Source organism: Rhinolophus ferrumequinum, assembly GCF_004115265.2.
Source record: "Rhinolophus ferrumequinum isolate MPI-CBG mRhiFer1 chromosome 15 unlocalized genomic scaffold, mRhiFer1_v1.p scaffold_54_arrow_ctg1_1, whole genome shotgun sequence".
Classification (NCBI taxonomy): domain Eukaryota; kingdom Metazoa; phylum Chordata; class Mammalia; order Chiroptera; family Rhinolophidae; genus Rhinolophus; species Rhinolophus ferrumequinum.
Window position 1 is genome coordinate 10,541,446 of NW_022680357.1, and position 27,674 is coordinate 10,569,119.

At 48.3% G+C, this 27,674-nt stretch overlaps 1 protein-coding gene across 12 annotated transcripts in view; it reads left to right on the forward strand.

The window, feature by feature from the left end:
* The window catches only part of CLEC16A (C-type lectin domain containing 16A), a 193,499-nt gene that overhangs the window by 22,127 nt on the left and 143,698 nt on the right, over positions 1-27,674 (forward strand). For 7 of the 12 annotated variants that reach the window (XM_033101362.1, XM_033101364.1, XM_033101370.1 and 4 more), the window contains 7 exons: positions 1,797-1,902; positions 3,181-3,186; positions 3,561-3,684; positions 6,439-6,613; positions 8,031-8,084; positions 11,354-11,467; positions 27,269-27,500. In XM_033101362.1, the coding sequence (XP_032957253.1) occupies positions 1,797-1,902; positions 3,181-3,186; positions 3,561-3,684; positions 6,439-6,613; positions 8,031-8,084; positions 11,354-11,467; positions 27,269-27,500 (811 nt within the window). The remainder of the gene's footprint in view (positions 1-1,796; positions 1,903-3,180; positions 3,187-3,560; positions 3,685-6,438; positions 6,614-8,030; positions 8,085-11,353; positions 11,468-27,268; positions 27,501-27,674) is intronic. The other 5 variants (XM_033101365.1, XM_033101366.1, XM_033101363.1 and 2 more) reach the window with 3 other exon arrangements.

Here is a 27,674-nt window from a genome sequence, read left to right on the forward strand (position 1 = left end):
CAGACCTCTCATGTGTCACTGGTCAGAATTGTGTCATATTTATCACACAGTGTGTCTGGCATTTGGGAGTGGCTTGGCAGGACATTTCTGGTTTGGTATCTTGTGAGGCTGGTGTCATCTGAAGGCTGGATTGGAGTTGAAGGATCTGATTCCTGAGTGGCGCACTCATAAGCCTGGGCAGCTGGTGCTGGCTGTTGTCAGGAGGCCTCGGTTCTGTAGGTTTCTGCAGAGGCTGCCTCATGGCGTGGCAGCTGGCTTCCCCCAGTATGAATGATCCAGGACACCAAAGCAAGCTATGACACCTTTTATGACCCAGCATCAGAAGCCACGCACCATTACCTCTGCCTTATGTACTCTTTAGGCCCCAGGGGTCAGCTCTGACTCATTTTGGGAGAGGACGACACAAGCATGTGAACCTAGGAGGATCATTGGGCCATCTTGGAAGCCAGCTACCACACAGCCACGTGGCCAGTGTCTTCTGATTGGTGGTTACGTGTGCTGTCCAGTCTGTATTTGAAGTCAGACTGTAGTCCCAAACATATCCTCTGAGTTTGGGCAGAATCTGTCTAACTGTCCCCATGTGATAAAGCAACAGCAGCCTGAACCTTGATTTTCATTGTCAAGATTAGTAGTGGGGACGAGCTGGCCTCAAAGGGAAGAAGTACTAGCTGCCAACCACAAAATGTGTGGCAGTTTGAAAAATTAACATTGTGTGGCCCAGCACCCGACACATAGTAGGTGCTCAGTAAATGTGTCCATCGACCAGGTGGATGACAGCGTTCTCCGGGGTTCTCGCAGGTGGAAGAAAATCCACTGCGAAGTTCAGACCAGAGAGGGGCCCAGAGTCTCCTTCCACTCACGTGCATCTGGGCTTCTGTGCACCCACCTGGGAGGGCAGGATGCTGGGATTCTGGGGCCTGAGTGATGGTCCTGGAAGAACAACATCCTGCTGGTCGCTAGGGCAGTGGGTCTGGTGTCTTCTTTTATGTGAGCCAGGACAGTAGCTACCAGTTGTTAAATGCACACTTGACTTGTAGTGCTGAAAGTCATTTTGCCCTTATTAGACAGCTGGCAGTTTGCTGGAGGTGGCCTCTTCCCTACACCCTTACTGCTACCGGTGCCCTCCAGAAGGCTCCAGAGCCATGCGGAAAAGCTGGCCAGAAGAGGGCAGCAGAGCACATCCCATGAGGCTCCAGGCCCAGATCCTACTGTGCTTTCTTCCTTAAAGCTCCAACAGTGGAGTTCTGTGGTTCTGAACTGTTCTGGTCTGTTCTGATGATCCCTTTTTAATGTCAGGCGATTCCTGAGACCCTCCTCTGCCATGATAATGCTTACACTTTTAGAATTTCCAAATAGAGAAATATGTAATCACCAAGAGAGGTTCTGAATTTGGTAAAACTTGACACTTTCCTGTTTAAGCAGCATCTAATAACAACAACTAGCATTTCCACTGAGTGCTTATTAGGTGTCAAGCGCTGGGGTTAGCACTGTGTTGGAAATAATCTCATTTAATCCCAGCAGTTATGAAGTGGGAATTATCATCCCCATTTTCTAGATGAAGAAACAGAGGCTTAGAAATATTATATCACACAGCCAAGCAGTGGTGGGACAGATCGTGAGCCCCGTTTCTTCCATGGTCTTGCCTCCCCATCCCGTCCCACATTCCCCGGCTTGAGGTTCAGGCTGGTAACATTTTTTGGTCTTTTACTGAAGTCTCTACTAGAATTCAGAAAGCTGGGGTGGGAGGCAGGCCTGTCTTACGGGATTGACTCCTTTTTGGTACTTCTTTTTTTTAGCACACTAATGACTTTGCCCTGTACACAGAAGCCATCAAATTTTTCAATCACCCCGAAAGCATGGTTAGAATTGCTGTAAGAACCATCACTTTGAACGTCTACAAAGGTAAGTTTTCCTTGTGATTTCTACCATGGTAGTCAGGGCTCGCTCTCCGGTGTCCATGCGTACAATTCTCTGGGAGCACTTTTATATAGCTGTGGTTGCTGGTCTCCCAAAAGGCCTGTCGTTCATTGGACATTGAGCTGGGCCATTACAGAAATTTTTGTACCACCGTCTTTTCCCGGCATACTCAGTTCTGCTTGTTGAAGTCTTAGTGCTGATACACAGAAGTAGTAGTGTCTGTCCTAAGAGAGGCACACATGGGACTCGGAGTGGCCATTGATAACTAGATAAAACAGAGTTGTTTTTAAAATGTGAGATTCAAATTGTTGTGTTTTGGCCTGTAAAATAAGACTTCCAGGGGGTATGATATCTTTAATACATAAAAGCATTTCCTGTTCTGAACAGCAGGGGGCAATATTGTATTCTCAACCAGCTGCCAAGCCCAACCAATTCCTCCTTTCTTTCAAGATGTCCTTTATGCCCAAATCCTTGCCTCCAGGAGAAAGCCTTCCCTGGCTCCCTGCCCGCACCAGCACAAAGGCTGGCTGCACACAATCCCGACCTGGGATTGCCCTCCAAGGCAATGCCTTCTCTGCTGTAAGCCAGGGTTATTTTCCCTGTAATCACCACGCTGGAGCTGGCACTACGAGTATTTTCTCTCAAGGACCAAACAGCTTTGACGTTATTACTTAAGATGACCTCTAATTGGAAGGGGGCGGGAGTTCCCCAGGGACTCACTCCTGCCTCTTCAGGGATTGTGTTAAATTGAAGAGGCTTTCTAAGAGCCCAGGGGGGCCCATCCACAGGTCGCAAACTGAGGGCCTGAGAGCTGAATCCAGCCCTCAGACAGGTTTTAATTGATTTTTTTGAAAAAATATGTAGTAGCTAGTATTTAAAAACTGGGCGCTCTCAGGTAACAATCTGGATTTCTGACTTGAAAATGGAGTTTGAGCTATTCCAAGCCGACGGGTGAGTCGGTGTGGAGAAGCAGCTGTCCCCTGTGGGGTCACACTCCCACACCCAGTCCTGCCAGCTTCATTCACTGAGTCACTGGCCAGCCCTGCAGGCTTCTGAGTTTGCGACCTGGTCCAGGCTGCAGTTCTGCTGCCTCCTGTGCTAGTTTCTCTTGTTCTCTGCTAACCTGTGTCTTTCGGTTTAGATGCCTCCTGCCCTAGCTCTGTCCCTCTGAGCAGCTGTCTCACCATCCCAGTTGCTAACCCTGTTAATCGCTGTCTGTTTTTGCCTTTCCTTCAATGACGATTCCCGTGTTCCTTATTCCAGTGTCATGTAAGTTGTTTATTAACCTCTGGTTTTCTGCTTTCTTAGCCTTACACTTACATGTAAATACAGGAAACTTGCTTGGAAATGGTGTAGCTTTTGTTGTAGTCTAGCTAAACACTGCTGATACATAGCTTTCTAATGCACTATTACTGTTTAGCCCAATTAATTAATTTTATCAGTGGGAAAAAGAGCATAAGAACTGCCTTGATGAATATAGTTTTATGAATAAAATAACGATTTTCAAGTATTTCCAGGAAAGACAGAAAAGATTCAGATTATAATAGAGGGCTTTTTCATTGTGGTTTTTTAAAATTTTAATCTCCCCCAAGTTATTTTTGATAGCTTGACTTTTTTTTCTCTTCTTTTGTGAATTTTCTCAGTGGATAACCAGGCCATGCTACACTATATCAGAGATAAAACTGCGGTCCCTTATTTCTCCAATTTGGTCTGGTTCATCGGCAGCCACGTGATCGAACTTGATAACTGTGTGCAGACTGATGAGGAGTAAGTGACCTCCCGGCCGTGCTTAGAGGTCGACAGAGTGGTTAGGGGAGACTTTCCTTTTCATGGAGGAAAAATAAGTATTAGAACCAAACTTACCCGCCTATGTGTGGGCAGAATATGGACTTCATGCTCTAAAAGGTTCCACCCACCTCTCCACTTTTTATAACAGTGGAAAGTTGGAAACAACTCATATTCCTCCCAGAAGGGGTTAGGGTAAGTAAATTCAGTACACCTATAGATAGGGTGTGAGGCAGCTGGTAAAAAGATGAAAATGATCCCTCAGCTGGTGAATGGATAAACAAAATGCGGTATTTACATACAATGGAATAGGATCTGGCAATAAAAAGGACCGAAGCTCTGACACATGCTACACCGAGGATGAACCTGGAAAGCATTATGCTCAGTGAAAGAAGCCAGACACAAAGGGCCACATGTTATATGATTGCATTTGTGTGAAATGCCCAGAATAGGCAAATCCAGAGATTTGTAGATTAGTGGTTTCCTCGGGCTGGAGGAGGGGGTTTGTGGGGGGAAATGGGAAGTGACTGCCTTGGAGTATAGGTCTTTTTTGGGGGTGTGGGGATAAAAATGTTCTAAAATTGATTGTGATGATGGTTGGACAATTCTGTGAATATGCTGAAACCGTTAAATTGTATACTTTAAATGGGTGACTTTTATGGTATGTGAATTATATTTTAGTAAATCTGTTTAAAAAAAAAGTTAAGATGTTGATTTGGACCCCAGAATGATGAATAGAAGTTTCAGAGCAGAATTTCTTAAACTTGGCGCTATCGCTCTTTTGAACTAGAGAATTCTCTGTGGTCGGGTGCCGTCCTGTGCACTGTAGGATGTTTAGCAGCACCCCTACCCACTAGATGCCAGTAGCACCACCATTCCAGTTATGACAACCAAACATCTCTCCAGACATGGCTGAATGTCTCCCATAAGGCAAAATGGCCATTGGTTGAGAACCACTGTCCCAGAGTAAAAGCTTTGCACAGATCTGGTGAGAGGCACACTTAGATGGGGTCAGGACAATAAAGGGACCCAGGAAGGAGGTCTCGTGGGGGAATGTAGATAGATAGAGTATTTGTCCTGATACTGAGAAAGAAGCAAGGATAGGTGGACAACAGATCTGACAGAGCATTTGGGAACAAAAGGACCCAAATAGGTATGAACAGTCATGGATGTGAAACATAAGGAGGCCCTTTACTCCAGGAAGCAGAAAAAGTTATACAAGGAAGGAAATGAATCCCGAGCCTTCTGGCTCTGCAGTGACTGGTGACGATAATGTGGACACCAATTGCTGGTGATTGTTGGGGGGAGGGAGCAGAGGGAACACAAAGGCCCTGTCACAACACGAGGTCAAGACGTAGTATCCAAAGTGTCTCAGTCAAGAAACAGAGGTCCTCGCAGATTTGATAGAAATATAGGAGGAACTACCGGCAGAATCAACGGAAAGAGCTAAGACCCGCTTCCTCTGGGGAGTGGGGAGGGATGGGAAAAGCTGGGCCAGGACCTGCTGTTTCTATCGATCAGATTATCAGAACTATTTGATTTTTAAACCCATCTGCATAGATTCAGTAAGATGTTTTTTAAGTAAAGGTTTAAAAAATGAAGTGCATTAAATATCCTGGTAAAGAAAAGTTTTCATAGCATCTTAAGTGAGGTGAAAGCTTGCGAAACATTGTGTATAAATGTTCTAGGTCTCCAATGGGGTTAGGCTCATTGGTACTCATTATACTGTCAGGCTTTACAACATGTGATTGCTCTATTTACTAAATATGTTATTGAAGTATTGCAAGGAATAATTATCCAAAATTATGTAAAAGAAACAAGATGGATCCCTTTTTTACCTTTTTTTTTTTTTTTTTAACATAGACGGATAACACCAGCATTTTTGATGTGACTATAGGGAGAGAGAAATGCGGAAAAATAGAATGTTGGGTCACAAGTCCCAAAATACCTGTTAGTGGTGGGACTATAGGAGACTTAGATTCTTTTGTACTTTTATTTTTCTTCTTTAATTTTCTGTCTTCTAAAATGGCCATCTATTACGTGAGAATATTTGTAATACAAACAAAACATCTTACCCTATCTAGATTGCTCTTTGCAACAGATACCACTTTGGGGGTAGGGAAAGTATACCCATTGGCCGTTTTAGGGGTTCCACCCTTGACGAGGTTGGGGCTGACCAGCATGCCTGCTGCTTCAGTGGGAGCAGACAGAGACCTTGGGGCTTGGGGGGGGATGTCATGTCCTTGCACTCTGCCCCACTTGTAGTCGGAGCCAGCGGGTCCCACGCAGCTGCTGAGGCCTGCTTTTGTTTTCAGAACTCCTCTGGAGCATGTTCATTAGTGAGGATTTATTGCTCCAATCATAGTGTTTATCTGGGGAGGCAGGGGATCTTGCCACACTGGCTGGTGGATACTTTTGTGAAACGGCTTGCTAAGAGCTCAGCTGGTTTTTGCTTTGTTTACCCATCTTGTTTATAGTGGGGGTGGGGGTGGGGTGAGTTATGCTGAGGCCCCCAGAGGGAAGGGGGACCCCAGGAGTCCCTTAAGCTCAATTAGAGGGGACCTGCCCATTTTACCTTTTGTGTGTCCCACCAGGATAGGTGTCTCTCAAAACTAGCTCAAATGTTCGCTGTATGAACGAACACACCCCCGGTGACCCAAGTCTTAGGCCACTGATTCTAGGCCCAAGGGCTGTGAGCTTCAGGTTTCAGGCTGAGGTTGCCATTCCTCTTGGCAGGCACCGGAATCGGGGGAAACTGAGTGACCTGGTAGCTGAGCATCTGGACCACCTGCACTATCTCAATGACATCTTGATCATCAACTGTGAGTTCCTCAACGACGTGCTCACGGACCACCTGCTCAACAGGCTCTTCCTGCCCCTCTACGTGTGCTCACTGGAGAACCAGGACAAGGTGCGTGGGGCCAGCCCAGGCCCCTGCGGGCTGACCGGCAGCTTCAGAAGGGGGAGGCACGGCCACCTTGAATAGGGCTGAGCTTCGCCAGGACCAAGGCTTTGAGGACCAAGGGTGTCCTCTCCTTTCCTCCTATTTCCTGAGGGACGGGAAGGGGGGAGGGAGAGAGAGAGGAAGTGTGTGTGTGTGCAGACCGTAAACACTGTAAAAGTGAATGAGAAAAGAAGACTGACATCAGAATGAAACAGGAAACCTCTACAAACTTAGGCTTTTGGCATCTGTGCATCCTTCGCTTGAGGTGTCCTCATCCCTGGTAACTTCTTGCCAGAGTTCATTGATTTGGAGGAGATCCAGCCAGCCACAACACTTGCGCAGACTGCACAGGAAGGGCTGGAGCCCAGGTGGGAAAAGCTCCCAGGGCAGTAACTGTCCCCAGCTAGCAGCCTCCGCCTCCCCTGGGGAGAGTGCCTGTCAAAGCACTTCCTCGGGGTCCCCTTCCCTCTCTCAAGGATGCTGGGCCAGTGTGTCTCCTGTGGAGCAGAAGTCTGACTATTTAATCTGCCCCCCAGGGGACTCTGAACTGATGGTTCTCGGCCTCCCCTCCCCCTGAGAAATGCCGTTTAGGGACAGGAATCCTTCTGCCCCTTCCCTCCGAGACTTAAGGGTCAGAGGCCTCAGCAGGAGGTGGGACAGAGCCAGCTGGTTACTCTACAGGGGCTTCAGCCTCTACAGACTGTGTCCCAAGGGGTGGAGCTTTCTTTTTGGAGATGGAAGATGGAGATTCTTGCTAAAAAAGAGTAAATGGATGAAAATTGCAACCCTAAGAAGATCTAGCAGAGGAAGCTCTGGGGGGCAGACAGAAAGCACGGGAAGTGGAATTTTCAGACCTGGTTCAAATTCTGCCTCTTCTCTTTCTTCACTCTGCAACCTTGGACAAAGCAGTTACCCTCCCTGAGCAGCAGAACGAAGGTCCTGAAGGTCCTCACAGTGTTGGTGTGAGCTGGGTCTTGCTGAAGCTCGGTACAAATGAGGGGCTTTGCCGAGGCTGCAGTGCCCCAGTCTCTCCCTGCCCCATTTTGGGCTGGGCTGGGTCTCGGGCTGTCGGTACCTCAGCTGGGGGAAAGTAACATTCTTGGTCATTTAAGGAGCCAGTTCTTCTCTTGGGTCCGGCCTCTAATCCATGACTAATGGTGAGAGATTTCTCAGCTGGAAGAATCGTGATCTTGCAAATGGGCATTGAATGGACTTAGGTTGCGAGTTTCTTTTGCAGAGTGGACTTGTAGCAGCTCAGGGTCCTGGAGGAAGTCGGGGACAGAGTGCCTGTCCCCCAGACAGATGGCCTTTGGCTGCGTGTGTTCTGTGCTGCTCACTTACGTGACCCGGACGTCTCTCTTTCTTTCCCCTCAACCTTTATTAGGGAGGAGAACGGCCGAAAATCAGCCTGCCCGTTTCACTCTACCTTCTGTCACAGGTATGTTTGATCGTTTGCCCGTGTCCCCACCACTGTTAGGGGCCTTGGAACACTGCTGCCCTTCAGAAATTTCTTAGGTCACATTGCCCTGTCTTCCCTCTTACTGTTCCCCATCTTGAAATAAAATAACAATAAAAGGAAAGACACTGAGAGGAGGTGCTAGTATCTTCATCGCGGTAGAGGGTGGAAATTGAACAAGAAATGACAAATAAATCTAACCCGGTACTTAGGTAGTTGAGTTTTACCAAGGGAACTGAGGTTTCCAAAACAGCCAATGAGTGTTCTGAATACCCTGGAAATGTAGACTGCCTGGGTCTTATTCGTGGCAGTTTGAAATAAGCTCCAAACTGCAGGACCCACCCAGTGTGTACACGCACATGGCAACCCTGGTTTAACAAACTCCCATTAATGAGGCTGCTTTTAAAGACTTTTCTTGTGGCTCTAGTTCCCAGATTATCTTCTGGAAGGTATCTTGTAGCAGCCTCAGTTCCCAGATTTGTGTCTTGAGCCAATTTGTCTGCCTACCCCCTTAAACAAGTGTGTTTCCTTCTCGAAATTATGTAATATTTACAAGAAGGGAAAAACTCCATGGTGACCCAGTTACATAACTTGAAAAATATTTTTATTACAAGCAGTCCAGGCTTCCAGGCCATCTCATTAGACTGTCAAGTAGTCAAACGTTTGACCAGAGCTCTGTTCTCACTTCTGCAATTGCACAGGTATTTATTTGCTTTGCTGAGAGAATGTCCTTCTAACTATGTCCCTGGGCCATTTTGAGTTTGAGGTGGAGCTGTCCCCCGTTGGCCTGAGGAGAGAGGAGCAGACTCCGTCTCCTCCCAGTGGCTCGCCTGCCAATCAGGGCCGCAGTGGCCTGCTCACTCCTCACTCCCGGTGTCTTGTTCTGGGGGCTCTGTTTGCTCGGAGCTCTGCACTGGTGCTGATTCCCTCTGAATGCCCCTCTGTGCGGCAGAGCTCAGTGCAAACCCCAGCCTCTCCTGGCAGCTTTTTCCGCCACCTCATTACAAATCTGCCAGCATCTCCCGCTTGGGATTCTGGGAGTCTGGCAGGCCCAGAGCGGGCCAGATGCTCAACCACAGGAATCTCATGGAACTCTGGACCCTTCAGCTGTTGGAGTATTGCATGGGCAGGGTCTCCTCTGAGGAGCAAGGGGTCAGGCCACACCTTTGACTCTGAGAGCCCCTTTCTCCTGTTTCTTAGTGAAGGTCCAGCCGCTCAGGCGCCTAATTACTTGTTGTAGTATCTCACAAAAAGCATAGCTTGTAATTTGCTGTTCCTCAACTTAAATAACAGAGCCCTGCCTCCCCTAAAAGCGTTTTCATTCAGCGTTAGTAGAATGCTGCCTGAGTGTGTGAAAACCTCAAAGCAGGTCTAAGTCTTGGATCCTGAAGCCCTACATCAAAGCATCCTTACAAATTATTTTACAAGCACAGCCACAAAACCAAGACAGTTCACAATAACATTAATTCCGTGTGATGGGATTCTGTCGTGCTGAAACTAACTCTTCACTTGTAAAGAGAGTGTGGCGCAGACCAGCTGGCCCAGCTTTTTGAGCCTGCCATGCACACACTTCCGCGTTCCGTTCAGTGACTGGCTGTCCTCTCACTTTTCTCCATCCGGAACCCAGGAAGGAGTGAGCCCTGGGTGCCTCCACAGGTGGGACTCTGTTGGCCTTTGTCAGGTGGACCTTAGTAGGTGCTCACTGAATGTTTATGGGCTGACCAAAAGAACGCATAAATGATCACTAAGGTCACCTTCACACAAGGTGCACAACAGACGTTTGTGGAATAATGAACTTGGTGACTGAGGTTTGTTTTGTGGTTGTGTATGGCAGTAATCAGGCCATGATGAGGTGGGTACCACATTTGGCTATTTTGCCTATACCTTTAATTTGAATTGTATTTATTTTTTCAACAATATATTCATCCTATTCAAACACTACAAAATAGCATATAGGGAAAGGTCTCCCTCTGGACCCTGTCTTGCCAGGCACCCAGCCTACTCCCCAGAGGCAGCCAGTGTTTATTTCTGCCTTTACTTTTTTTTTTTTAACAATATTTATTGAAAAAAAATTTTTTTAAGTTAAAAAGTTCAAGCAGGTGAAAACCAAGTTTTCTTTCTACTTTTTAACCCCCCTGATTACTGTCCCTGGAGACAACTATAGTTACAGGGTTTTCCTCTGTCCTTCCAGAAATGTTTTTTGCCAGCGGTTTTCAACTGGGGGTGGTTTTGCAGCCCCTCTTCCCCCAGGGGATGGTTGCCAATGTCTGGAGACATTTTTAGTTGTCATAACTGGGGTGGGGGGTGGTACTGGCATGCAGTGGGTAGAGAGACCAGAGATGCCACCAAATGGCCCACAGTGTATCTACAGGACAGTCCACAATAGTGCCACGCTGGAGAAACCCTGTTCCATGCACGTAAAACAAATACAGACGTGTGCACACACCCTTTTCATACGTAAATAGCAGGTAGCCCCACACTGTGCTATACTGGTTTTGCCTTTACATTTTCAAGCAAAGTGGCAGGTGTGTCTGAACCAGCTTTGCAAGGCAGTGTTGCATCGTCAGATGCCTCAAGCCATTCCTGTGACCATTGGGCAACAGGGTGGGGTAGCAGGGCCATCCCACATGGCCCAGTGCCTTCTGATTTTGCACCCTGGCGTGACTAGGTCTGTCTCTGGCTCGGGACACACAATCTTTCTTGCCCACAATTTCCATGCCTCCTCCCGCTGCCATGGAACCCTGGTGTGCCGAAACCTACTGCAAGCGCCAGTATTCATCCCAGTGATGGGACCTCGGTGTCGCTGGCCCTTTCCAAGTCCTTGATTGGAACAAGACTCGCCGGCCCCTTCTTCCCATATGACTAAGTATTGGGCCCGTGCCTTCTAGTCTTATCCTAATTGAACTTGACACTGAAATGCCCGTGGAGAGGAAGGAGTGTGCTGGTTTGGCTGCTCCTTTCCTAAGTTGCTTCACTGCAGCCAGATTTGGCCTCACTCATTGGTCTTGCTTATAATGCACTTCCTTCCGCTGAAAAGCAGCCAGCCTAATAGGCAACAGTCTGAATGAAGGAGGGGTTAACCCTAGAAGGAGAATCGCGTAACTGGTCTCTCCTATTCTTTGGATTTTACATCACAGGGATTGCTGCGTAATATGGGACTTGAGTAGCCCAGCCTCGCCGCAGATCAAGGAAGAGGTGGAAAGACTCTTTTGCATGCTTTAATGCAAATCCCATTTCTTCTTTCTCCCCAGGTCTTCCTAATTATACATCATGCACCCCTGGTGAACTCGTTAGCTGACGTCATTCTGAATGGCGATCTGTCAGAGATATACGCTAAGACTGAACAGGATGTTCAGAGAAGTTGTGTAAGTCATTAGCATTGGGACTGTTTCTTGACCTTGATAAGAAGCCATGGCTCATTTTGTTAACCTCTGTGTTTCTCTCAAACCAGAAACCAACATTCTGCTTGCAGCAGTGACAATGCATAAGCTGGTCTGGGATTCAGGGAACCTAACCAGAGTCTTGAAATGGATACCCGGAAAATCTGGGGGAGGGTTGGTACAAAGAGTGGATTCGTTGGTTGTATGTTATTGAACATGGAATTCTACCACTCTGGTCCTCAGGTTATGTATCTGTGGGATACCGTTATGGGGACAGAATGGAAGAATACCTTGTCTAAAGCACAAATAGCTACAGAGGCTGGACATGGAACTTCTGTGAAGACGCAGGCCCCGAGTGAGAGCAGTAGGGAGTGGTGGGGACCGTGCGTGGCCGATTGGAGAGTGTGTGCGTCCTTTGTGAGCAGCTGCTGTTCCACCTCAGCCTGCAGTCGTTCTGCAGAAATATGGATGCAGTATTTTCAGGTTTTCTCATGTTGCTAGAGAAGCTGAGAATCTGCATTTTGATGCAAAATCTCCCCAGTTTTACATTGTCAGCAACCTGTGGCCTAAACAGGGCATGTTTGTGCATTCTGTGCTCTGCCAAAGGAAAACACCAGATGACCAGTGTAATGCCTTCTGATGGTTTCCCAGCTGGGCCCCCGTGCGTCTTGCCTGCCCTGCCTCCCGTCCTCCTCCTCACGTACTGAGTTCCAGGCTACCTTAATGCTGCTCCAGCTTGCTTTCCTCTGCAGAGTGCCCTGTGTTTCTGCCCCTGTAACTGTGCCCTTACCAAACCCAAAGTCTGGAAGGCCCTTACTCTTGCTTCCCTCTTACCGTAGATCTTACCAGCTCTAAGCAGCGAATGACAGGCGTCTTGTCTGTCACTGTATCTGCCACAGCATGTGGGCTTGGCAGATGCATCTGAGATGAGCACAGTGTTTTTGTACCACAGCTGTTTCACGAGCACTCCCGCTCTGCGGCCAGGTTTTTAAGCAGTAGGCACACAGGTAGGGCTGGCCTTGCCTTTGGGACATTGGCTCTGTTGCCAGATCTGAGCGAGTGGACAGAGGGCCACCTGATAGCATGGAGTGCCAGATCTGCATGGTGTGCCATTGCAGGAGTCCCTTGCCCTTCTGGTTTTTCTGGTGGGCGATGGCTTGGCCAGGCCGTTTTGCTCTTTAAGGGAGCATTTGAGCCCCTGAAAAGGTTCCCAGAAACTTTCTGTCTTTGTTGGTGGTGTAAGTTCAGCTGAGTTGAATGGGGCCTTTTCATGGCCTCTGTCTGGCTCATCCCTTCTTTGATTCATTCAATAAGTGTTTCTTAAGCTCTTTCTTGGGATCTGACATCGTGCTAGTTCTGGGGATATACAAAATCCTAAGTAGTTTCTGTCCTATTGGACCTTTACAGTCCAGGAGAGAGAGGCGTTCATCAAACATACGAATGACTGTACTGTCTCGAGGCTCCCAAGTGCTCTGCGGGAAGGAGTAGTGTTTGGTGAGAGGATTTCACTGAGAGGTGACGGGGTGACAAGTTTTGCCCAGGGAAGACTCCCCTCGTGGCCCATGTCGTGACAACACATGGTCTAGAAAAGGTGGAGCTGACTTGGTGTATGGAGCCAGAGGTATTTCTTTGCAACTTTTAAAAACTCACTTAAACTCGCTTTTGCAAGTAATAGAGTGCTGAGTCAGCACAATCAGCAGGGCCTCCCAGTCAGAGCTGCCGAGGACCCGCCGGCGGCCAGCAGTCACCTTGGGCAAGTCGTTTCGTCCCATTTACAAAACAGGGACAGTGAGCCCTGCTCTGGAGGGCTATTGGTGAGGGTGGGAAGAAAATAGACTTAAAGTGCCATCAATTTCACTGATATGTAGGATATAAAACTGAAAACAACAAAGGAACAAGACACAAATGAAGAAACAAAAACTTATAGACACAGACAATAGTTTAGTGGGTACCAGAGGGTAAGGGGGAGGAGGTGATAGAAGAAGGTAAAGGGGATCAAATACATGATGATGGAAGGAGAACTGACTCTGGGTGGTGAACACACAATGTGACATATAGATGATGTGATACAGAATTATACACTTGGAACCTATGTAACATTACTAACCACTGTCACCCCAATAAACTTTAATTTTTAAAAAAAAGTGCCTTCAAGTGGCCTTCAGAGCTGTTTAGTTTGGTCTTCACAGTGTTTAAAAGAAAAATGTATGAACTGTCAACTTCAAAATTTAGGAAGTTTCGCATAAAAACCCAGATTTCAGGATCGTCTTGAGCAGTCAGAAGATCTGGTCCCCACTTGGCACATGTTTCTGCAGGAAGCTTCTCAGAGGCTGCCCATCACGTAGGCTTGTGTTTGCCATTTGATTTGCCTGGTCCCCATCCAGCCTGCTGCTAATTCATGCTACATTTACATTAGTAATAAGTGGGAATATATTAGACTTTCTTTTGTCTCGTGAGCTCCAGATAGCTGTCAAGGCTTCATCCCAGAATGTCTCCCTATAAGACACTCACTGCTGAAGTTAGACTTGGTGTTCCAAGATGAACCCAGACATCGCTGGGACACTGGGGTTTGCAGGATTTCTTCATTGAAATTGATTGGCATGCAGTTGTAAGAAATAATAACACCCTTTCCCTAGTTTTCTCTCAGTGGGAACATCTTGCAAAATTCTAGGACTATGCCACAAGCAGGATACTGACATTGATGCGTGGGGTTTACTATTTGAGCAAAAGCAAATTGCAGAAAGTTCCTGGCGACCTCTGAGCGTAGGATACACACTTTAGTTGAACCCTCAAATCAGAGGGAGCGTTTAGATCTGTTCTTTCTCCCAATGGCCTCTTCTCGGGATGAAGGTCGTGCCTCCAATGTGACAGACGCACAACCGCTCATTGTGGCGGATGCCTGCACTGGAAATCAGATTCTTCTGAGTGGGGAAGGAATTGCCAGCCCTAGTGAAAGTGTCAGCTTTCTTCCGGTTTTTGCCTTTCCCCGGGTGCAAAATCAAAGTGTGTTGTATTGTGATGACTGCAGTTGAAATTTGGGAAGAGTGGAGGTGAATCTCGCTTATGACTGTTTGACAATAGTCCTGCTAAGATTTACCTTCCTTCCCTCTGAGCAAGAACAGTCTCCTTTTGTTTCCTGCCTTGCTCGGATGTGGTTTGGTCATACTTGTTTTAAGTTTCTTGGTCTTTTTTAACCTACTTTCTCCTTCCCGTAATTTGTAGATAAGTTACTGGTATTGCTTCATTTTTACCAGCAGACCTTTCACAAAACCAAACCAAAATTGAAGAGAGAGAAACAGAGGGGAGAGCAGAGTTATTTGAAAAGTCTGTAATTTAGGGTTAAATTTAAAATACATCAGCATGGTTAAATAAATGTCTAATTGAAATTCATCTGTGCATTAAAATCATATGGTTCCTGCTAAGGGATAATTCTTGCTATAATTTTAATGCACAGTAGATAGTGTTTCTTGTTGGAGGAAATAGAATAAGAGAACACTAATTCTGAAACTGCTAACATCTCACTATTTTTGCAAACTGAAATATATAGATTAGATTCTGGGCTATGCCTCATGGCCTGCAGGTACTTTTTTTTAAAGTAGGGACTTTTTTCATCCTGGGTGCCTGTGGATGGTTTCCTGAGTTTGTGCATTCATTCATCCGTTCCTCAACAGAGGCGCCACGGTGCACGGGGAAGACACGACCCCTGCCCTCCTGGGCTTCCATCCCCCACAGGGACAGGGGACTATGTCTTGAGATGCCGGTGTCCCTGTGCCATCTTGGGGCGTGCCAGATGCTCACTGCAGGGATGAATGACTCGATAGGTGAGCTGGTGGTGGGGTCACACGGCCCGTGGGGTGTTCTCAATGACTCTCGGCACAGGAATAGCCTCAGGGCGTGACCCTCACCTGCCGCCACCTTCTCTTTGCTCAGAGGCTGGCTTCTGGGGAAGGCGTATGAGTGGGTTGCTGTTGGCGCTGTGCCGCATTCCGCCTTAAGAGGCAGCCAAGTGGAGTGGACACCGGAGCCCGATGGCCTGGCCTCCTCAGATCCAGGCTGCTCGTTTTACTAGGTGTGTCCCAGGGCAAGTTAGTTCACCTCTCCCAGCCTGTTCCCTCGCCCCTCCAATTAGAATAACCAACCTGGATTTTTGGAGAGGACTAAATGTAGCACTAAGTGCTTACTCCAAAACCCAGCACATATCAAGGCCTAGATGCTAGATGGTGTCATGATCGTGAGCTTGGCTTCCGAGGCTGCAGAACAACCCTGTGTCCCCTCTGGGACTTCCCTGCTTGGTGTGATTAACATAGAGGCACATATAGGGTGCCCCTTAGGAGTTGCCGTATGACAAAGGCACAGAGGGCCAAGGGGTAGCTACAGTGACGACACGATGGCAGTACCAGTAGTAAGTTAGTAAGCACGGCCATTGGTGACAGTGGGATGGGCCCTCTGTGTGCGTTCTAGGCCCCCCGCTTGAGCCGGCCCCAGATACAATACCTGGAAAGTGCAGATACTTAAGCAGCTGATGTGCATTCACATGATTGGCTGGCTGTGAATTCACAATGGGGACTGAAAATTCGGGGGCAGAATATGCTTGTTTGTCCCAAAATGAGGATGTTGACCGTCTCTGTAGGCACCAGTTCAGCCAGTTGGGATGGTCTCCTGTGATTCTTGGGGGACCCAAAAGAGTAAGCGCACACCTGTGTACAGAATTAGCCGCCAGTTCTGTGTGTGACGCCTGTCCCTCCTGGGGGCTTCGCCCTCTGCTCGCAGGACGCTCCGCCAGGACATGACCTGTGGAAATGGCAACTGAGAAAGTAGCAGTCCAGTCTCTGTGTGTGTGCAGAAGCAGAAGCATGGGCTGGGACCCTTGGGTTGGTACTTCCGGGCTCTCCCCAAACCAGGCTTGAGTCAGATGGCAGCTGAGCCTCTCGCAGATTGAATGTAGCAAGCAGAACAGCCCCCCCTGGATTAGAGTTCTCTCACGTCTTTCCCTGGCCTTGACCTTACTCGTGACCCCTGGTTAAGCAATGCTGGTTCTGAAGGACACACATTCTTTTTCTTGAAAGGGGTAATGAGCTTCGGGGAGAACGGTTGATTGTGAACATTGAAGGAAAAAAATAGACTTCTAGAAATCTAGGGCCTTAATTGGCACAGTTGCAAACATTCCTCGTGTGCATTTTTCCTATTTGTAGGGGCCGTTGTGGCCTGTCACATAATCCCTCAGTGGGATTACGACTCCGGGCAACATGGCTGCCTGCAGAAGTATTGAGAGGGAGTGCTGGTTCAGGTAGAAGGGGATTTGACAGAATCAAAGAGAATCCAGGCTACAGCGTGTCCCACATATCAAGTAGGGCACCGTTGCAGCTGAGAGACCACTTGGAGACAGTCGGCTCTCCCTTTCTCCCGTGCAGAGGCAGGGCTGGCCAACTGACAGAAGTCCCAGGGTGGAGGCTTCTGGGGGGCAGCCTTTAGCCAGGGCTGCAGGTGACTGGACCGGAGGGGGCGGGGGTGCTGGTCCTAGGCCAGTGAGCCAGAGAAGGGCCAGAGGTTCTCGGAATGGTCACATCCCGGAGGAGCCAACAGGGAAAAAGACAGTGGGCAGAGCGGGGGTGGGTGTGGGGGTGGAAAAGGTTTTATGACTCAGACCCTGGTTGGCTTTTCTTTCTGTGTCTGCCTAGCAGCATGACACAGAAAGGGCTGGGGCGGCCACGAGGCTAGAGACAGATAGTGCGGGTGTGAGGGAGTGTCCTGCCCCTGCTGAAGGAGTCAGCTCTGAGACCAGTCCGCACTGAACCATTGGTGACTTCTTTTAGGTTTCCGCTAACATCAGGAAGATCGAGGGTGGGGACAGAAAACAGAGGTGCTCACCGCTTCTGGTGTCTCTGCCCTGGGGCTTTGGTAGTTTCCATCAGCAGCCTGGCCCCTTTGGGCATTTGAGTGTTTTTAACCAGGCTCTGAGTTTCTTGAAGTTGGGTCAGCATTATTTATTCATCTATTCAACAGATAATCACTGGGCATGTATCAGGCACTGTTCTAGGCACAGGAAGTACACCAGGGAACGAAACAAAGATCCTTGAGCTCTGGGAGGCTTCTATTGTAATGGGAAGAGCCAAAGGAACAAGAACACTACCGTGTTTCCCGGAAAATAAGACCTAGTTGAACAGTCAGCTCTAATGCTTGTTTTGGAAGAAAAATTAAGATAAGACCTCGTCTTATATTGTGTTATATAAGACCTGGGCTTATTTTAATATAAGACTAGGTCTTATCTTAATTTTTGCTCCAAAAGACGCATTAGAGCTGATTGTCCAGCTAGGTCTTATTTTCGGGGAAACACGGTATTAGGAAACATCATAGCGTGTTAGAATGCGGGAAGTGCTCTAGAAACACATCCATAGTGAAGAAGGGAGGGGGGCAGCGCTGGAGGCTTGGGTGAGGTGCAGTTCTCCATAGGGTGGCCAGGCTAGGCCATCCTGGGAAGGTGACATTTGAGGAAGCGAGCCAGGTAGATATCTGGGGGAAGAGCATTTTGGCGGAAAGAAGACCAGTGCAAAGGCCCTGAGGCAAGGGTGTGTTGAGGCCGAGTGAGCAGTAGGGAGGGGAGGGCACATGGCGTCCTGCAGGCCCCTGGAGGACTTGGGAGTGTTCACTGCGAGAAATGGGAGCATCTTCACCTTTATCCCCAGTGTTTAACATGGTTTCTGCAGTAAACATCAATTGTCTTGAAATAACGGCTCCCAATGAGGGAATCGAGCACCTTATCACTAGTGAGCCAAGGAGATCCAGTCTCGGTCAGTGCCAACGTCCTCCAGACAGGAAACTTGGTTTTGCTTGGGGTGCTTTGCGGATCTAACGATAGTGGCCCGGGAGGGGAGTGGTGTGAGTCCCATTGCCCGGCAGGGCAGGTGGGTGTAACTCATCCCGAGACAGTGGGGTTTCCCCAGTGAGGTCTGAGGCTGGCTTGCCAGAAAGTGCCCGCTGACCACTTGCCCAGATGCTCATAGCCTCACCCCAGGGGACCTTCCTCCAGCCGTGCCCTGGGAATCCTTCTCCAAAGCTTCATGCGCACACAGAAGGGGAAAAGAAGCACATCAATTCCCTCAAACAATATTGTTGTGGGTGACACTTGCGCTCTGAATGGGTCATTCCCCAGTAAGAGCAGTGCCCAGCTGTTGAGCACTTACCGTGTGCCAGGCTGGCTAGCTTGCTCCCTTTTTCTTCTCCCTCCCACAGGGATTTCTGGAGCACCCACACATTTCAGGCAGGCAGGGCACAGGGAGTACAGGATGAACGAGACAGAGGAGGTCCCGGGTCCTGACATTCTGGTCGGAGGGAAGCAGTGAACAAGCTTGTCAACCCAGATTCAAGATTGGATCTGGGAAGAAACAGAAAACAGGTTTGGGAGATGATGGTGAGGGACGTCCATCATCTGATTTGAAGGCTGAAGGATGAGAAGCTCACTCACCCTGCCTCGCGAGAGCTGGGGCGTGGGTTGGGGGAAGTCTTGTGATGGTCAAGGCATTGCAAATGGTGTCAGAGTCCTCAGTGGGAATGAGCTGGCTGTCTGGGATCAGAGCGAGGCCAGGATGCAAGAAACGGATCTGGTCAGTGGGGGTGGGGCATTTTTCTAGAAGCGGAACATGCTGGTTCTCGCTTGACGTCTCATTTGGGACAGTATTAGCCTCCACTCTCTCATGAGGAAGCCGACACTTACAGAGATGAAGTGATTGTTCTGTTGTCACCCAGGTGCAGAGGATTGCAGGTGTTCAGCCCCAAATCTTCATTCCGTTTCTATTTTGTGTCCTTATGTCACCATCTGTAAGCATAGTCACTTCCAGTGTAGCATGAGATGGAGGGTTCAGGTCCGAGTGTTTCGGGTACTTGAGAGTCACCAATATTTCACAGTCCATTATCTTCTTTTATAGAACAGATATAATAGTAAAATACTCTTCCTAAAGAAATACCAAATAAGTGCTTGGTATGTCATTATCCAATGAGAGTATTTTATTTTCCATGAGTGTCGAACATGCCTCTTCAGTCATAAATATCCTGCAGTTCATTCATCCTACAAGCATTCGTTACCTCCTGATTGACTGCCAGCTGCGGCTCTGGGGTGAGCGGCAGAGAAATGACAAGGCGGGAGAAGGCCAGGGCAGGTGAAGCTGGTCTCCTGCAGACCTAGCAGCACCCCAGAGCTTTCTGTCTAGGAAGTCACTGCTCCGTCTCGATGTTACCTGCTGTTTGTCACAGAGATGCTGAGTGAGTGGGCAGCGCGTGTTTCCTGAGCTCCAAGATTGTTCCGATTTCAGATAAATGGGCATTTCTGTGGTTTATGCCTCTGCAGCTGCAGCACTTGCAGATAATTGGCCAATTCGTGGAGAAGAATGCCATGCTCCTCTTGTTAATGGAAGTGGCCTGTTACCTCTTCATGTTTCCCCCTCGCTAGGTTTTATTTTCCCCATTAAGTTTGGCAGCGTTGCCCAGAAGCCTCGCTGATGTGGTTGCGATCGTGCATTCTGGACACGCGTCTGGGCTTTGGTTCAGCGGCCCCACATCACTCAGGGTTTGGCATGTAACGCTCGCCGCCGTACATCACCCTGCAGTTGCTTCGTCTCATGTTTGCTTGCTGATCACCTCATTCTGGAACGAGGAGAGGCTCGCTCTGCAGCAATTACCGGCCCGCTTCCCTCCATAGCTGGTTGCAAAGCCACATGCCGTTGGTTATGCTGTGCTTGGCGTACACCTGGGCCACTGTGACCCTCTGTGACATTGGGAGGCAAAAATGGGCAACAGTTACACATTGTGGTCGGCCACAGTGATCATCAGGTCGGAGGCCACCTGATGAGTGACGCGTCCACGTCCCTGCGCGTCTGCTCCACAGCTCCCCCGGTGAGTGTGACAGTATCGGGCCTTTACACCAGCCCTTCTGGGGGCTGGCCCCACACCGGGAGGCTCAGCTGTGCTGGTGGAAGGGGATGGATGTTTGAGTAGTGCAGCAGCATGGTTGCACACAGGGGCACTGACACTATACTTCCTGGGTTCAAGTCCCGCCTCTGCCTCTCAATAGCCGGGGACCTTGGGTAAGTCCCTCACTCTGCAACTCTCTGCCCCATTCGTCCTTTGGAGGATAAAGTGAGGCAGTGTATGCAAAGTGCTCAGAGCAGTTCTGGGCACATTTCAGATGCTCCCGGGGCTTCCTGACAGTTGTCATTGCCTGGAAAAAATAATGAGAAAGTATGCTGCCTCTTGGCACCACAGCGCAGCCCTGGGGGGGATGTGCTAATAGGAGATCCATTTGATGCATGTGGAAACTGAGGCCCGTAGAGAATGCAGTGAGCAGTGCAGCCAGGACTCAAACCAAGGTGAACGGGACTCCAAGCTGAGGTTCTGGCTGCTCCAGCATCCCTGTGGATCCCACCCTGCCTTTGTCTGTGCACCACACTAGTCCCCTGAGGCTGGAGGTTGGGCAGATGGGCCAGGCTCCCAGGAGCACTTTGGGGAGGCTGCGTCCAGACCACTAACAAACCAGAAAGCCAGTGAACAGTGTTTCGGGGAGCTAGGGAGTCAAGGTTAAAACAGAGAGAGTGGTTGTTTTTTATTTTTATTTGTTTGTTTGTTTGTTTATTATTAGTTTCAGGTGTACAAAACAACATAATAGTTAGACATTTACCATTTATATCCCTCACCCAGTGATAACCCCCTCCCCCATCCACTACCCCTCTGACATCGCACACAGCCATTACATTTCCACTATTTCTATGCCTAATGCTGTACTCCGCTTCTTGTAACTATATATGTATATATAATTATAGTTAACATTGATTATTGTTCAGCTGCAGCTTCAGGTGTACAGTGCAGTGATCAGGCATCTACATCATCCCTGAGGCGGTCTCCCAAATGGGACAAGTGTCCATCAGATACCCTACAAAACCTTTACAACATTATTGCTTACGTTCCCCCAGTTGACTTCCGTATCCCCGTGGCATCTTGTGGTCACCGACTGTGCTTTCTAATCCCCTCACCTTCCCCCTTATCCCCACCCCCCCATCTAGCAATTGTTTTTTAAAAGTTAGCGCCTCCCCTGCCATTTCTTTCATCCTAGTGATCTATTTGCCAGAGAGTTGAAGGTGAACAAATATTTCTAGAATGCCCCTTGGTGGCAGCCATTAGGCCCAGCATTTTTGCATTCAGAATCTCATTTCAGCCCCATGGCAGCAAATGATGAAGTTGCTGTTGTCCCTATTTTAAAAATGAGAAAACTGAGGCTCATTTGGTCAGGGTCACTCAGTCAGTAAGTGGGTCTGAGATCTGGGCTTGGGTTTGCCCTTACGTTGGGCATGTTTTTGTTAGTCAATATGGCTGCCTCCTGTCTTAGGGGAAAACCTTTCTCCTGGTTCTCAATTCCTTTCGCAGAACTGCTTGAACGAAGGGATTCTGGTTGCTTCCTCAAAAGGTGAGTGAGCGAGGCCTGGGAGAGCCTGGGAGGTGAGCTTTCCTAGTGCCCCCCTCGTGACCACTCCTGCAGATCCAGACAAAATTCAGAGCCATGTCACCTGTCCTTTCCCTTTCCTACCAGTTCTAGCCACCAGTCTCTTTCTCCCTCCTTCTCGTCCAAGGTTCTGCCTGGTGTTCCCACACTTCTTTTCCTGGCCACCCTTCAGCCACTGCCTTCTCCCCTCCCCGCTATAACACTGAGTAGGCCCAAAGAAACACACACAACAGCCTGTACCTACTAGGTGCTGAGGCAAGGGCACGCCGGCATCACTTCCCGGCCGTGAGCGTCATGAGCAGCTGGCTGGAGAGGCCACCCCCCGGCCCAGCATCTCCCCTGACTTCCCGTGTGCATGCTGCTCCCTGGGAGCTGGCTGAGCAGTGTGTCCCAGGCCTTGACAGAAGTGACCCAGGTGACCCAGGCCTTGACAGAAGTAAAGGGTGAATGGCCAGAGCGCTGAGCTGGCCTTTCTACCCTTCCTCTCTCTTCATGAGTGTCCTGGTGAACTGTTAACAGTCAAGACGTGGAGCAGTCACTTCCTTCTCCGTGAAGCCCTTGTCAGCCCCGCCCAGCTCCTGGCCCCGCGCAGTTCCCACTCTTCCTCCTGCCCCCAGGGTCCTCTTCCTCCTACTCTGCGTGTGGACGCGCCAGTACCTGGCCTGCTCCGGGCTGGACTGTGAGTGCCGTGAAGGCGTGGCCTGGGCGTCTTCGCTCTCAGCCCTGCATTTGGTATGTGGTCGGGCTCGGTGAGTGACTAGGTCAGTCCCCTGGCAACGGCAGTGAATCCAGCTTCCCAAGTTGTCCGATTGGCTCCTAGCTTGTATTTAGGGTATTGCGACAATCTGACTTTATTGAAAATCCTCTAGGTAAATGTTTTTTTTTACATTGAGAGATAACATAAATAAAGTACATAAAAATACAGTATCTTCAGTGTACATGTGATTACAATTATGTGTAATTCAGATCAAGATGGAACACTTTCCTGACATGCCATACAGATTCTTCTCAGTCTATAAGCAACACCCTCCTCCATCCCTTCCTTCCAGCTCATCACCATTCTGACTTACAGAGGTACCTTTTTAAAGGTATTTTTTAAAAATTGTGGCAAAGTACATATAAAAAATAACGTCTACGATGGGTTAACCATTTTTAAGTATACAGTTCAGTGGCATTAAGTACATTCTTTCAAGGTGTTCTTTACATTTAAATGGCACTGGCCGTAGTTTCTTGGGGTAAAACAACTGAATGATACAGAAGCAAGTGGAGTAGAAAGTGAAAGTTCCCCTAACCTCAGTATCTTCCTCAGAAGGAACCACTGTTTTCAGTTTGTGTATCCTTCCAGACCTTGCTTGATGTACTGTCATGCAAATATCTATCAACACAGGAAAACATGAGATATTATATGTACATATTTTAAATTGGTAGTTTTGTTTTTTAACTGTAAGTGGAATCCTTGATTAATTGATCGATTGCAGCTACCGTTTTCTTGCACAGTCTGTGCCCGGGCCTTTCTAAGGGGGTGTATGTGCTTAGACCTCGTAGGGGACGTTCTGATTGGCATCTGTGCCATCAGTGACGCTGCCTCTCTTCCTTCACTTAGACCAGCCTTGTGTGTTTCCATCCTGCCTCCTGACCCTCACTGTCCTTACACTCTGCTCAGATCCCACAGCCCCTAAAATACCTTAGTTATCACTGACCCCTGGGGGGTCACCTCGAGTATTTAACTTTTAAGCAAGGGCCAAAGCCTTAGGTTGGAGGGGTGACGGCTGGTGGAAGGCGTCATTAACCAGCAGGCGGGGGCAGACACTTTAGGGGATGGTTAAACCCTCAGGCCACCCCTGAAGTCACATTGCGGGTCTTCAGCTGGCCCAGACCCTAGAAGCTAGCCTGAATGTCTAGCCAGAGCCCACAGCTCTCCCCTGTACCTCCCCTTGGGTACCTGGCAGAATCTCTGTGATCGGGGAGGAAGGCCCCAACTCGATGCTTCTCCTGCCGCTCAGGCTCCAGGTGTCTGGGAGCTGAGCCCTCCGCGAAACCCCACCTATAGCATTTGGGAAACAAACCTTGTTTGCAGAATACTTTCCTCTGCGGCACGCGTGGTGTGCTTTATGAGAAGACAAACCCAAGCCTTCTGATTTTTGACTGAAGTGGGCTTCGCCACTTTTGGTTGGTTTCATCGCACTTACTTTTCTTCCAGGAACTGTGCGAAGTTCAGCTCCTGAGGGTGTCAGGCAACTTTTTTCTTCCCTTCTTCCCTTTCTCTTCTTCTTTTTGTTGTTCTCACCTTCACTTTGGATACGGGATGGTACAGGCAGCTATGAATGTGCTCAGTGGCCCACCCCATAGAGGACCTGCCCTGCTCCAGGCACCTTGGTTGGTGTTGAGGGCACAGTGGGGAGTAGGATGGACGGGCCTTCTCCTGGGGCTTCCGTCGGGAAGTAACGAGGAGACTCCACAAGGCTCTGGACCAGAGCAGCACGAATGATATTGAATCTTTACCCACGTTTCCCAGCCAAGCTCTCTCAGGTTCTCCGTGGTAACTGTGATTTTGATGTTGTTAATAATAAGGGGGGAAAAATTAGATTGTTTTTAAATATGGAAGAAAAAAAGGAAAAATAAAGTCCATAATTCCAGTGTCCAAATGATCCTTGTTGAATTTTTTTAAATGTTAACATGCATACGTGATTAGAAATGTCAAACTCAGTGGAAAGATATGGAAATAAAAATTTTAAGTGCACGTGTGTGGGTGTGCACACACAGTACCCCCACCTTTCTTTCCCTAAAGCTGAAATAGTAATGTATTCTTGTGCAGCTTTCCAGGAAAAATTATGTTTATACCATCATGTGGAGCCTTAGAAAAGCTTAACCTGAAAGGGACCCTACTGTGTTCCCTGTTCTTGCTTTCTCATCCTGCTGCTGTTTCTGTATCACTGTCTCGAGGTATTAAAGACGTCAGTCTTTTTAAAATCTACATGGATTCCTAAAGGGTGACTACCTAATTGCTCCCATGTAGATGGGTATTTAGGTTTTTTCCAGCTGTTTACTGAGTAGCTTGCATTTTAAAGGTTTGAAATTCCCCCAGCAAGTGTGCCTTCCCTTCTTCCACTCCCGAACACCTGATCATCGAGAAAGCAGATCCCTTTGGAAAGTTTTAAAATTCCATTTTCACGGTTGATTGTTTTGTTTTGTTTTGTTTGTTTTTTAATGTAGGCAGTGAAAGGCAAATAATTGTCATTCGTATGTTGGGTGCTTCCTGTATCCCCAGGCTCTGAGGGAACTTGACATCCATGCTTTCCTTTAGTTCTAGATCAGAGTTCCTTGCCCCACGTTTCAGACGGGAACCTGAAGCTCAGAGAGGCCCCACAGCTCAGGTAGCATTCACGTGGGGTTCACACAGCTCTGACCAGCCGTGGACTTTGTGCTCCGTTTCACTTTCCTCAGTTCTGTCATTTGTTCTGTACATCACTGGCCACACGGAGCTCAGGGAGAGGTTTCTACATCTGCTGTGTGAATCTCTGCTCGGAACTTCTGAGTGGTGTCTCAGTTTTTCGTTTCTGAAAGCTTTGACTGTGTAGGGTGTGCTCTCACATTCACCGGGAGTAAGTGGTGATCGGAGGAAGCAGTCATTTCTTCTTGTGGCCCTGACTCGGGTTCGGGTCCTTCAGGGGAGGACGTGATGAGGATGCAGGGCTGCGTTCGTCCGATCACAGCCTCCTGCGTGGGGCCTGATGGATGCTGTCTGCCAAGTGCTGCCCGCTCCACACACTGCCATCTCTGGGCTCTTGGTGGTTGGCGTCTGGAATGCGCTAGCGGGGTTTCCTGGACACTGGAATCATGTCTCAATTCATCTGTCATTTTTGTGGATGAATAATCCTAAGTGGGTAAATAAAAATTAATGTTTGGATTTGGATGCTAATTTAGCTTTCAATTACGTTTTATTTTGAGTGTTATTGAAATTAATTTGTGTTCCTTGAGCACATCCTATTTATTGGCAAGGGACAGTGGCCCCCAGAATACAATTGGTGGTGGTTTGGGGTAAATTCAGAAGATGGATAAACCATATCAAGATAATGGAAAAGTTTGCTTTAAAACTTTTTTCTTTTGTAATGACAAAATGATATCTGAACATCATCCAGACCCTGGGAAGAGAAAAACACTTCAGTCGGAATCCTGCATCAAACAAATCAGACAGTTTCCTTTTGTCTTTGCTCCTTTCTAGTCCTGGTCCATTTGCATGTAAATACTTTTTAGTGAGTACTAAATATGGAACTGAGTTTGAGCTCCTGGTGAAGCACTGTTGTTTTAGGAGGAGCCTGGGCTTTGGGGTTGGGCAAGCTTCTATTAAAATTCTGACCCTGCTGCTCAGTAGCTGTGTGACATCAGACAAGTCACTTAACACTTCTGAGCCTCTATTTTCTCATCTATAAAATGGGACTGATGGTCCCGGTATCTCCTGGTTGTTATAAGGACTGAAATACAGCCATGTTTTCCACAATATGGGACATGAACTACTGGTGACAGGCCTGCTTCATTTCTCTTAGAAGTCTTCTGACTTTTTAGGGAAAAACTTTTTCCTTTGGGGCAAGCTTCCATTGAGGATGAGCTTTAACTTATCGCTGATACTCGCCAGGCTCCCATTCAGAGAATCAGCATTTGGCTACATCCGGTCACCTTGCTTTTTCTTTTCTGTTATTTATTTTTATAATAGCAAGGTATACTGGTGCTCCATTTCTTATAGGGCTATACCACTTCTTTTGAAATAAATTTATCTCAATTCAAAGTTGATAACAACATCAGTGTGCTGTAGTTGAGACATAAATTGTGCAAATGGTACGTGGGTTCGAATCCTAGCTCTGCTGCCTCTTGACTGTATGACCTTGGGTGGGTCATTTAACGTCTCTGAGCCTCAGGTTCCTCATCTGTAAAATGATAACCACAGTACTATCTCATGAGGTTGTGAAGTTTAAGTGAGATAATATAGTCAAGAGTTCTTAGAACAGCATCTGGCACATACAAAGGAGAGTGTTAACAGAAGTGTGTCTCTTATGCAAGTGACTGCCCTTTGGGAAGCTTGGAGCTGGTGTGGGTGACTTATGACAGCGGGCAGTAATGGCAGCTGGTGATATTGTTTTGATGAATAATGACGATGTTGACAACGGTCCTAATGGTAAACTAGGAGGTATCCCATGTTATTTCGGAAATGAATGACTTGGGGCAGAAACCCTGGGGCCACTTGTTATGATCCAGTGAGATGCCAAGGTCCTAATCTGCCTGTTGTCTCGATTTGACTTTCCTAGGCCAAGCCCAGCATTCGGTGCTTCATTAAACCCACCGAGTCGCTCGAGCGGTCCCTTGAAATGAACAAGCACAAGGGCAAGCGGCGGGTGCAAAAGAGACCCAACTACAAAAACGTTGGGGAGGAAGAAGACGAGGACAAAGGGCCCGCCGAGGAGGCCCAGGAAGGCGCCGAGAAGGCTAAAGGTACAGAGGGTGGTTCAAAAGGCGTGAAGACGAGTGGGGAGAGAGAAGGTGAGTGCGCCTGCGGCCAGCGCCCTGCGGCCGCGCCGCGAGCCAGGCTGTTCTGTGTGTCCGGTCCTCCCTGTGTGTCAGCGGGGGCTGCTCTTGGGTCCTGACATCGGTGTACCTCACTCTATACAACCCAGATGTTTGAAGGCACAGCTGGTGCAAGGTCTGCCCTCACTG